At 49.7% G+C, this 11712-nt stretch overlaps 1 protein-coding gene across 1 annotated transcript in view; it reads left to right on the top strand.

The window, feature by feature from the left end:
• The window catches only part of URB1 (URB1 ribosome biogenesis 1 homolog (S. cerevisiae)), a 78200-nt gene that overhangs the window by 64635 nt on the left and 1853 nt on the right, over positions 1–11712 (top strand). The window contains exons 31-38 of the mRNA XM_025380858.1: positions 2205–2365; positions 2987–3098; positions 5054–5160; positions 5677–5820; positions 6970–7079; positions 8188–8385; positions 9706–9947; positions 10581–11180. Coding sequence (XP_025236643.1) covers positions 2205–2365; positions 2987–3098; positions 5054–5160; positions 5677–5820; positions 6970–7079; positions 8188–8385; positions 9706–9947; positions 10581–11180 — 1674 coding nt within the window. The remainder of the gene's footprint in view (positions 1–2204; positions 2366–2986; positions 3099–5053; positions 5161–5676; positions 5821–6969; positions 7080–8187; positions 8386–9705; positions 9948–10580; positions 11181–11712) is intronic.

Below are 11712 nucleotides of genomic sequence, written 5' to 3' on the forward strand. Positions count from 1 at the left end.
CGGAGTCTTGCTGTGTCACCCAGGCTGGAGTGAAGTGGCGTGATCTGGGCTCACTGCAAGCTCTGCCTCCCGGGTTCACACCATTCTCCTGCCTCAGCCTCCCAAGTAGCTGGGACTACAGGCGCCCGCCACCATGCCCGGCTAATTTTTTGTATTTTTTAGTAGAGACGGGGTTTCACCATGTTAGCCAGGATGGTCTCGATCTTCTGACCTCGTGATCCACCCGCTTCGGCCTCCCAAAGTGCTAGGATCACAGACATGAGCCACTGTGCCCGGCCCCTGAATTGGGTTATTTCTTACAAGAAATCTGCCATTCTTATCTTCATTCTTCTGTATGTCATGTGGCTGTTCTTAAGATTTTTTAAAAATCACTGGTGTCAAACAATTTGATCATGATGTGCTTTGGTGTGATTTTCTTTTTGTAATAATGCTTGCATGATATTCTTAATGTTTTATGTTATTGAGTTTCGTGGCTTTCTAGGTTTATAGTTTTTTGTTTTTTGTTTTTTTTGTTTTTTTGTTTGGTCAGATTTAGAAAAGTTTTGGCCATTATTTCGTCAGATATTTTTCAGGGACCCCAATTACACATACCCACAGGACACTGATGTTCTGTTCATATTTTTTCTCTCTGTGTTTCAACTTGGATAGTTTCTGTTGCTGTCTTAAGTTCACTAATCCTTTTTGGTCTAGTGTCTAATCACTGATAATCCCATCTGTATTCGTCCGTTCTTGCACAGGTATAAAGAACCTGAGACTGGACAATTGAATTAAAAAAAGAGGTTTAATTGGCTCATGGTTTCATAGTCTATACAGGAAGCATTGCTGGGGAGGCCTCAGGAAACTTTTAATTATTGTGGAAGGCAAAGGGAAAGCAGGCACATCTTACATGCCAGAGCAGGAGGAAGTGGGGCAGTGCCACACACTTCTAAACAACCAGCTCTTGTGAGAACTCACTCGCTATGATGAGAACAGCAAGGGAAAATCTGCCCTGAGATCCAATCACCTCCCCCTGGGGTCCCTGCCTCTAACACGGGGGTTTATAATTTGACATGAGATTTGGGTAGGGGCACAAATCCAAACCATATCACCATCCAATGTGTTTTTCAGCTCGGATATTTTCATTTTCATCTCTAGAAGCTTGGTTTTAGGTTTTTGCATCTTCTGTGTCCCTGCTTAACATGCTTAATCTTTCTGTAACTTTTAAAAATGTCATCAGTGAACTGTCTCTTATTGATAGTATATTCCATGATTACTCATTTGGAGTAGTCATTTCAGTTGGCTTGTGTTTGATTCCCAATTAGGCCACTGGTCACTCTATCTCAAGAACATCATTGTGGGTAATTATCAAGATCAGTTTAATCATTAATCATTAATCCCTGTTCTAAGGTTCTTCTTGATAGTATTTATCTTGTAAAATAGCCTGGGCTTTTATTAAGGAGTGGTGAGGTGTCCTCAGTTTTATTCGTGGAGAGCCCTCTAGGTTGTGGTAAGGCACATCCCCTCATGTGTCTGACCTTCTCCCTCTCTCTTTGAGTCTTCTCCACTCCTGTAGTGATTGTCAGCTTCTCTAGGCCTCACAAATGGCAAGTGGATACCAGCCAACAGGCTCTCTGGACCGTAGCTTTTGATTAAGCTTAGTGAGCCACTTTTCTGTGAGATTTGTGTTGTTCGTTTGAAGGAAGAGCTAGGGTTGCAGAGTGAGTATGAGTGAGTCCTTTGTCGGGCTGGTTGGCATCAGCTGCCTTTTCCTGCTTTCACTGCCATACGTGCTTTCCTCAGTGATGCTTGTAGACAGACGCCCGCAGTGGAGGGCTGAGCAAGGTGGAAGCTGGGGACTGATTTTCTCTGCTGATTCCCAGTTGTGTTCCCCCGGCCGCTGGCATGCTGGGGTCTCCGCAGTGGGTCTCAGTGTCACCTCCAGTATCCTGACTCATTGGGTGTTTATGAGAAGTAATGAAATTATCCTGGTTGGGATGTATGAGCGTTTTAAAAACTGAAGGTATGGTCATTATTGCCACATAAAGGAAGGGTTTGTTTTTGTATAACTTCAGCAGAAGTTAGGAGGAGTTGGAGAGAGACTTGCATTCCTTGTGCTTGGCACATGTAGCTATTGGTAAGACGCAAGAGGAAATTTCATTCTCCAGGTTAACAATAATAATGAAATCATATTGTATGTGTTTCATGCTGTATCTTATTTCCTGTAGAGTTTGTGGTGGATTGTCGAAAATTTTTGGATTCAAATGCTCTGGGCCTAACTGTCACAGCCCTCAGCAGCTATGACCCCCAGATGCGAGCCATAGCCTACCATGTCCTGGCGGCCTACTACTCGCACTTGGAGGGGGCACGGTTCCATGAGCAGTCCCAGGTAAGTAGGAAGAGTGTACATCCCACTGTGGGGGTGGGCTGCGGGCTTCAGAGAGCGGGCTGTCCGCCCAGTTTGGTGGAAGGATTTACTAAGGAGCATGGAGGTGGCGTGTTGCCGGGAGGGCTCTGCTGAAGAGCAGAAGTCTGTTCCCTTAGGAGGTGATGCCGGAGGTTGCCTTTGATCCACAACCCCCTGTGGAGGCTGAGAAAAGTGTCTCCGTACAGACTTTCTTGTGTTGTGTGTAGACAAAATGATTTGAATTCTACTGAGTATTTCTTTGGTCTAAACTCAGTGATTAAGGTAGCTATTATCCACAATACACTGAACCTCAGAAACCTGTACCCCGTGGTGCTGGAGGAACAAGAGCAGATTAGCTTTTCGGGGCGTGGTGCCAGACTTCTCTCTGCTGTTGTGCACATGACTGACTCCTAAAATAAAACGAACAGCGTTCTGGAGATGCTGGCGAGTTGTGTCTGCTCCTGTGAGCTTCGTCTTTGGTGGCCCCTGGGATATGAAGAGCACGCACACCCTGCCGAGCCCCGGTTCGGCTGCAGCAGAGAAGACTGGCCATAGTTCTGAACACGCTCATCTTACGTTTTCCTTTTCTGTTCTGTTTTCAAGCTACTTTACCTGTTGGATGTAGTCCGGAATGGGATTCGAACTCAGGACATGAGACTCACTTTTACCTTGGCTCTCTTCATTGCCAAAGCAGCCCTGCAGATTTTGAAACCAGGTACCACTGACATAATTAGGTTGAGGGGAAATTGGAAAGCTGAGGCTGAGCAAGTCCACTTCTAGGGATTAGTCCCACAGGTGTAGTGGGTCACACATCTGTGTTCAAGGCCACTCCGTGCTCATGGTCGTGGAAGATGAGGAGTCCCCGAAGTCCCCATCAGCTCTGGACAGTAAATAGATGAGGGCTGTGAGGAAGCTCGTCATGGACCCCTGTGGGGTGAAATCCAGAAAAAATGAGATGACAAAGCAAAGTGCAGAACAGCATTTATAATGGAGGGAAAGAGTGCATATTCCTGTTTGCTTGTAGTTATAGAAAACTGTGGTGAGAGCAAGTAAAACTGGAGTTCAAATGTGGGCCGATCACATCATAGGGATTGGAACCCGGGGCTAAAAGCGTGGACATAGCCAGACTGTCCCGGACTTCCCCATGCCCGTTTCTTCCTCTAAGATGGGGTGATGATAGGACCCACTGCCTCTAGCACTGCTGTGAGGGTGATGAGGATCACGCACTTCTTTTGTTTTTTGGTGCTTTTTTGGAGACACGGTCTGGCTCTGTCACCCAGGCTGGAGTACAGTGGCATGATCTCGGCTCACTGCAGCCTCGACCTCCCAGGCTCAGGTAATCTCTCACCTCGGCCTCCCGAGTAGCTGGGACTACAGCGAATGCCACCACGCCTGGCTGATTTTTTTGTAGAAACAGTTTCATTATGTTGCCCAGGCTGGTCTCAACTCCTGGGCTTAAGCAATCCTCCTGCTTCAGTCTCCCAAAGTGCTGGGATTACAGGGGTGAGCCACCACACCTGGCCTAGATCACACACACACATACACATGTAAGTGCCTAGCACAGTAAAAACCCATCGGTGATAGCTGCCGTCACCATCACCGTCATTATTAATCATCGATTCATGCTTTGGCTCACGGGTCCTTGGCTACAGAGCTTTTGGTGTGTGAGTACTGTGCAGGTGTAACCCACGTCGTTAGAACAAGGCTCCTTTTTGTTACAGGAATGGGGCTACTGCTGAGATACTGTGACTAGAAGTGAGCTCATGCTAAGACTGGTTTTGGTTATGGAGAGAAGAATCATAGAAAGTTGGTACCATCAGGGACCATAGGGTGCTTTTAGTATAACATGGTTCTATTTCAGATGAGAGAACAGCCCACTCACCGTTTCCACCCCACCCCCCACACTCATAACTGAGGCTCCCGAGGGTAGATAGCTTGTCAAGGCCCCACAGTTCGTTCACGGTCAAGTTGCTATTAGAATTCAGATCTGATTTTCATCTGCTCCCATTTCATTTTATTCCATGGGTTTACTTGCCTTGGAGATTCGGAAGGGGAAGAAAATAATTGGCAGAGACCATGACGGTTTTGGTCCTGGGTGTGGCTCTGTCCCACACTGGTGCTCATGTCAGGGTGGTGCATGTGCAGGGCAGCTTGGTCATGGGGTAGACTCATTGGTGATCCAAGGATAGGAGATGGCAGGAGCTAGGGTGTCTGTTGCCTCTGCCTTGTTGCATTCCAGAGGCACTCAGCAGTGTCTGAGCCTCCCCTGCTGTGACGGTTCCTTTCAGTGAGAAGCTAGAGGCAGGTGCAGCAGGTCGGTGTGGTGTCAGCCCTGATCTGTGGGATGCGTGACCAAGTCCCAGCCTTCCCACCTGCTGGTTTGAGCCTGTGCTGTAGGACGGGAGCTGGGGAGGGGGAGGTGGCGAGGTCCCTGAAGGACTCAACGTCCAGCAGTGGTTTCTGAGCCAGGAGAGCAAGCCTGTGTGCAGTATGGAGCTGAGGTGTCGAATTGGGTTCTCATTGTCGAGAGCCAGTCCTCTGGGTCAGGATACAAAAGTTCCTGGGAGGGGATTTATGTCTGATACCCAGAACGCCGGCCTCTGAGTGCTGCCAGACCGGGGGGCGTCCTGCTGGGGCCTGCCGTGACTGACTGCCTGCCTGTGTTCTCAGAGGAGCACATGTATCTGAAGGTCAGCAACTTCCTGCTGTCGCACGAGTACTTGAACATGGACAAAGTGCCAGGCTTCTACCAGTTCTTCTACAGCTCCGACTTGGAGGTATGCTTCCACAGGCCCCTGAACTGATTATGCAGCCGCCGTTGTCTACTGCCGTTTTTCCCATGGATACTGTGTGCTGCACAGCCCGCACGATTGTGCAGGCAGTGACCACGCAGGCCTGCACTTCGGAATGCCTCTGTGCTGTGGCCTCACTTCTACATGGTGCCCCACACCTTCAAAACTCTGCTTCAGAGTCCTGAGCTTTACGACATTCTCGTATTTTCTTGGTGAATCACTGGGGTAAATATTAAATTCTTTTTTTAGATATTCATATTAAATGTTCTTTCATAGAATACCTCTCTGACTTCAGTATTTAAACTTGACTCGATCCTCCATTTCTGACCTGAAGAAATAGAATCAAAGATGAGATCAGGGATTTTTCATGATCAGACATGGAGGTCAGGGCTGCTGTGTCACAACCTTTGCCGCCACTTAAAAATAGTAGTGTTTGAACAGTTGTCAGATGAAAGGACTTTCACTTACTTAACAACGGTTTTTTGTGTGCCTGGGTTATAGCAAAAAACGGAGCAGGAGTGGGTGTTTGGCCTTCTGCGGCAGGGGATCCGTGACAAGCAGTGCTATGAGCTGTGTGCCCGCCGTGGCATCTTCCACATCATCCTGTCCTTCTTCTACAGCCCACTGTGTGACGAGGCGGCGCAGGTACATGGGTTCCGCAAGCTTATTTGAAAGCGAGAGGTCTGTGCCGCTTCTTAAGGTTTTATTTGGAAGTCAAGTCCGTGTGAATTCAGTTCCCAGTCTGGACACGACCGACCTAAACCTGGCTCTCAGTTAGGGGAAGTGAGACACTGACAGCGCCTGTCCTGCTCCCTGCGTGCAGAGCAGGTGGATTCACTCGAGGCTGCAGTGTTGTGACCCCCAGTGTCGTGTGTCCTCTGCATATTCTTTACTGCAGCCCTCCTACTGTGTATATGGCCCTTGGCATATACAAAGGCCATCAGTGGGGCGTACTGATCACTAATCATGAGCCTTCGGAGTGGCCAGAAAGTCTAGAAACCCCGTGTCAGTGACTGAGGTGCTTTGGAATCACCAGGATTTCACCTACTACAGAAGTTGGGGGTCATTAGAACTCATTTAGAAAGCAAGAGTCAGGTTGAAACAGACAGCCTTACCTAACCAGTCAGGAACCAAGAGCTGGTGTGTGTGCCTTCTAGATATTACAGGTAGGTGGTAGAAGGAAATAGGAAAAGCCTTTAGTATTTTGATTAATTTCTAGCATAGTCAGCTTTTGTTTCTCATATGTAAAATGTGGGTAAATAGAGTAAGTCAAGATGAAGAAGCCCATTTGATTACACTGAATTTGAGTATGGTAACTTTTTGTTTTTTGTGGCATGTGAGAATTCTGAAGCACCCCACGAACATGTCAGGGGACAGTCCCATTTTTATGTCCTCCCTTCCAGGTGGTAAACACAGGGTTGCATGGCTCATGGCTGGTGGCCAGTGGCTGGCCTGGAGGCGGGCCTCACATAGTCCCTGTGCCGGCGGCTGCGCGTCTGGGCCATTGGCTTCTGTGGTGCAGCTTTGCTTGTGGGTGGGCTCCAGATGATGGATTAATGGAAGTGGGATCCCCCGGGCCCAGAGATTGCTGTGGAAGTCTGTGTCCTCTGGCTGTCACTTGTGGGGAAGGGCACGTTCGTACACGGCCACCACTCTGACAGACTTAGCACAGCAGGCTTCATTTGCAGCCGCCACCTGTAATAGCACCATACCATTACATTTTTAAAATGGTTTCTTTAATCAAGTAAATTGGGTTTTCTCACTGAAGAGTAACTTCTTGTTTGGGGTTTTCAGAATTGGATTCTGGAAATTCTACAGAATGCTGCCCAGGTTGCCAGATCTGCCTATGAAATCATACGAGACTATAGCCTTTTAACATGGATTTTACACATCCTTGAAAGCAAGTAAGTACCTTTTGCATGCGAGGTGCGCGTCAGGTGGGAAGGAAAGGAACAGAAACAATGGTGTCTGCTGCCAGCTCTATTGGTTGGAAATGTCCAGTAAAATCCATGCTCTCTGAAATGCAGTGTCCTCCAATGCTACCATATGCCTGGCAGTCCTGCTCCTGGCAGTGCCAAAGTGCCTTTCCTCCATTCACAGCCTTTCCTTGAGTGTCTCTTGTCTGCCATGGGACAGCAGACACCAGCTGCTGTTCACATCTGGCAGAGTCTCTGCCAGCCTGTCTGGCTCTGTTCTACTCAGGTCAGGCTCCTCCCCTGGTGTCCCAGCAGCCTTCTGTGCTCTGAAGTAGTGTCCTGTTCGCTAAGGCTTTAGCAGCTGCAGCCGTCTGTTGCAGGAGGGCCGGTCTAACAGCTTACAGGGCTCTGCTGTCAGTGCGGGGTCTGTCATCAGTGACGAGCCCGCATTGGAGGAACAGCACCAAGGGTCTGAACTTGATGATTTATTGTGATTCCTGATTCTCCTGCTGTTTGAGACTGAAAAGATGAAGACCCTGTCACAGCAGACAGCACTTGGCGGGAGGGCTCTGTCTTACAAAGAACTAACTACTATAATAAGCCTGAGAGAATGCAGGCCCTTTTGTGCATTTTTTTAAGTATTTCCTGAAATTTCTCTAAAAGAAAGTAATATATCCAAGTATATCTGCAAACAACAAAAAAAAGGGGGTGTGGGGAAGAAATTAATATACAAAATTAGAATGTGTATTTGGACATCAACTTCAAGACTGTTTCAGGTTTATAAAAGGCATAATTAGCTAATGTTCCTGGCTAATAATGGCTTGTTTTAGAAATTGAGTTGTTATCATGAACCGGACAGTTTTTATTAGTGTGCCCCAGTGGCTGCTGAATTTTTGGAGGGACTTAGGGCAGTCTTCTGTTAGGAAGGGGCACCTTGTCCTGTGTGGAAGCTGCGTTCGTATAGCAAGCACCCTGTTTTTACTTGGAGACTATGCTTGTCTAGGGGGATGAGCAGATAGGATAATGGAGGGGGATCGTCTGATCCTGCTGAAAGGACAAGATGTGGCAGATTGAAGGCTGCTGTGCTTGGTTTTAGGTTTCTGGAGACTCCGCTGCTGTCTAATGTGATCTCCTTGCTCCACACACTGTGGGTGACCAACCTGGGGGATAAGGCAGTGGAGTGGGAGAGCCAGCACCCTTGCCAGCCTGGTTCCCGGGAGCCCGCCAAGCGGCTGGCCTTGCACCTGGTCAACGAGTTCCTTTATGTTCTTGTCGTGCTCATGAAGCACCTGAGGTGAGTCCTGCCCCCGCCAGGGGGTCCTTCCTGGCCTCTTGGATGCTGTTGGTCTGCCACCTGTGGACACCATGTCTCGGTCACGACTCTGGCTGTACCAGGGGAACGCTGGGCTGTGACCTGCTGTGGATTGGGGCAGAGTATCAGTGTCAGGTGTAGGTAGTGTCAGAACATCTATTTCATTAGCTCTTTCTTTCCCCTTCAACTTTATAAGGCTTCTTGTCAAGGCCTTGAGAACTTAACATACTTTTCAAACCCGAGTATGCATTGTTTGAGGTCATTTTTAGCCGGCGAGCCATCTACCTTGATACTGTGATTCAAACACTAGAATCAAGTGATGTTTCATAGAAAGAAAGTATTTTCTATGACTCTAACATAAGACAGGGTGTTCCCAAAGTTGCCTCTGCCTTCATTATATTAGCCTGTGAAGACTCATTGTCCATGAATTCTCTTGAATGTTTCAGTATTTTCACCCGATCCCTTGGAGTCATGCTTTTGGTTTCCTCGGAAGAGCTAAATTTCCCTCCGAATCTACCATGTTACAGAAAATACACAGTGTGCACTCATTATTTCTGATTTGGGAGCCAAGTGATGCTAACCGGAACCAGAAGGTTGATAGCAAGAGGATTATAGTCTCAGAAGGAAAACTGTCTTGATAAAGAACAAGGCCTTTTGTTTTGTATTGTTTAAAACTAAATTGTTAAGTCCATGCTGGATAGTCAGCGTTTCCTATGTAGGGATTGTCGGAAGACGTGCTGGTGTCTAAGAACCAATTGCTATTTAAAATACTGGTTTTACGTTTACAATTGCGTGGAAGCGATGTTACAGGATTTAACTCTCTTGGAGTTCAGGGAGATCTGTTTCCTCCTGGTGGCCATCAGTCAGGTTTTGGCCATGGGTGATGACGCTGTCCCAGGGCCTCCCTGAGTTTTTCTCACTTCAGACTGGTGGTCAGCGAGGCAAGGGAAATGGGCAGGCCCAGAGTGGAGCCCTCGCAGGCTGTTGGCACCCTGGCTGTTTGAGGTGGCCAAACTCAAGCTGTGTGTTTGGCCACCCTGTTTAGCCAGGGTTTCTGGAAGCTTCTCTGCCTCTGGGATGCAGATCATACTCCAGGTCCCCTTTGTGCCTTGCTGGAGTGGCTCACTTTTTTCTTTTCTGCATCCTGGGGGCCCATGCTAGATGTCTGCTGTGCAGGAAAAGCTGGTTCCTGGAGGAACTGTGTGTACCTCTGGGTGTGTGATGTCGTCAGGCTGCCGCAGTGCTGCCTGCAAGGCTGGGGAGGCAGCCTTTGCTCAGTCTGTAACATTGGCTCCCAAACAGGCCCACCTTGGCCCCCATCCAGCTGACCAACTTCTTCGGGACACTTGAGTCTGTGCTGAGGTACCGGGCCACCGTCATACAGGCCTTCAAGGACATGAACAGATTCACTGTAAATGAGACAGTGCTTTCCACCAAGGACGTCCTTGTCCTCTTGCACAAATGGAGCCTCATTGAAAGAGACCTCAAACTCCAGGAAGACCTGAGAGCAGCCATTGAGAAGGGCCAAGCCCGGGAGCTCATGAGTAAGTGTCAGGACCCAGGATGGCCCCGATTAGCCAACACCTCTCTCTCTCCCTCTCTCTCCCTCTCCCTCTCTCTCTCTCTCTCTCTCCCTCTCTCTCTGCCTCTCAGCCACATTTCCAAAGCTACTGAGGCTCAGAGATGGGACACATCCATCTTGGAGCCCTGGAGGGGGAGCTGGGCAGCCTTTGAGTTTCAGCCCAGCTACTGACTAGCTGTCTGTCTTTGGAGAAGTCACTTCACCTACATTAGTGTCAGGGTGCCCACTTGTAAAGAGGCTGGGGGTGGCTATGAGCTACTTGCTGCCACCTCATCCTGTAGTGCAGGGTTAAGGAAAAGACTGGAACCAGACCTCCTGGACTGAAGCTCTGATGCTGCCCTGATTCCCTGTGTTTAAAGAGGACAGTAATGGCGCCTGCCTCACGGTGTGAGGATTAATGAGTTGGTTATAACAACAGTGATGACAGGCATAGTGAAACATCGAGCACTCACCAGGCTCCTGATGTGGGAGCAGGGCCAGGTGCTCAGGACATGCAAGCCGCCCTGCGTGTCCCCCATTGACACCTCCCCACATCTGGATCTGTGTGGGCAGGAGGGACCCCCGTCTCACTACCTTCTCTTTGTGCATTTCACAGAAATGCTCAAGGATAAAAACAAGCCTGTCGTGCCAGCCCGAGCCAAAGGCCCACGGGGCCGAAAGAGGAGGCTAGGGGAGGCAGAGGAGATGGCCGACCCTGAGCTGATGGCATCTACCTTGGAGACATGCAAGGGCCTCCTGAGGTCCATCTTGACCTACTGGGGACCAGTGATCCCTGTTCCTGACCCCACTCAGGAGCCTGTGGACTCAGCCAGCCCCGAGAGCAATGCACCAGGCCCCGTGTATGCCGCCGCTTCCCTGGCAGTCAGTTGGGTGCTGCGGTCGGTGGCCGAGCACCCGCTCAGCAGGGCAGAGGCTGCAGGACTGGTTGGCTGGCTTAAGAGCCACATTTTGCCACACCCTGTGGTTGTGGCTGACCTCCTTAAGGATGGTGCCGTGAGGAGCAGCATATTCAAGCTGTATAGCCGGCTCTGTGGGGCTGAGGGGCTGGCGGGGCCTGCGCAGGAGGTGGCCTGCCTGTTCAATCTGGTCATGCTGCAGCTGGTGGCCGCCCAGGGCCAGGCAGGGAGCCCCTTCCACCCGGCCATGGAAGCTCTCTGCCTGTCTTCTCTGAGTGAGAAGGACGAAGCCACACGAGGTAAGGCTGGTTTTTTCGTTGGAGGCTGAAGAAATGGATGCAGAAGTGGGTCTGGGGCAGGAGTGACTTCTGTGCTTGGAACGCTTAGGTTTCTGCCGACTTCCTCAGCTGGCTATTGTGCCTGCTTAGGTGGCCTCTTACGGTTCTGGGGTTGTAGAGAACTTGCCACTGGGCACTGAATGTGAAGGGGAGGAAGTCTTTGTCTTCGCTTGCAGGGGAAACCTTTGGTGCTGGTTGTGTTGACGGTGCAGAGAGGGCACCGCAGAACCTTGGCATCCCTCCACCCCGCGGGGCAGTCGGTTTCCGACCATTAGCCACGTGACGAGTTCTGTTTCACACGTGGCCAGCTGCGTGTGTGCGTGTGTGTGCGCATGTAGCTTCACATGCGTACAGATGTGCCCATGTGCAGTCTGTGTACTTGGCAGTCACTAGGTAGGAGCCTAGCAGTGTGAATGAGTGAGTAGCACAGGCTCCAGGGGGCCGTTAGAGCTCCAGGGAGGTGGGTGTGGTAACCCAGAGGGCTGTCCTTTCA

This window comes from Theropithecus gelada, chromosome 3 (genome assembly GCF_003255815.1).
Source record: "Theropithecus gelada isolate Dixy chromosome 3, Tgel_1.0, whole genome shotgun sequence".
In the NCBI taxonomy this organism is placed as follows: Eukaryota; Metazoa; Chordata; class Mammalia; order Primates; family Cercopithecidae; genus Theropithecus; species Theropithecus gelada.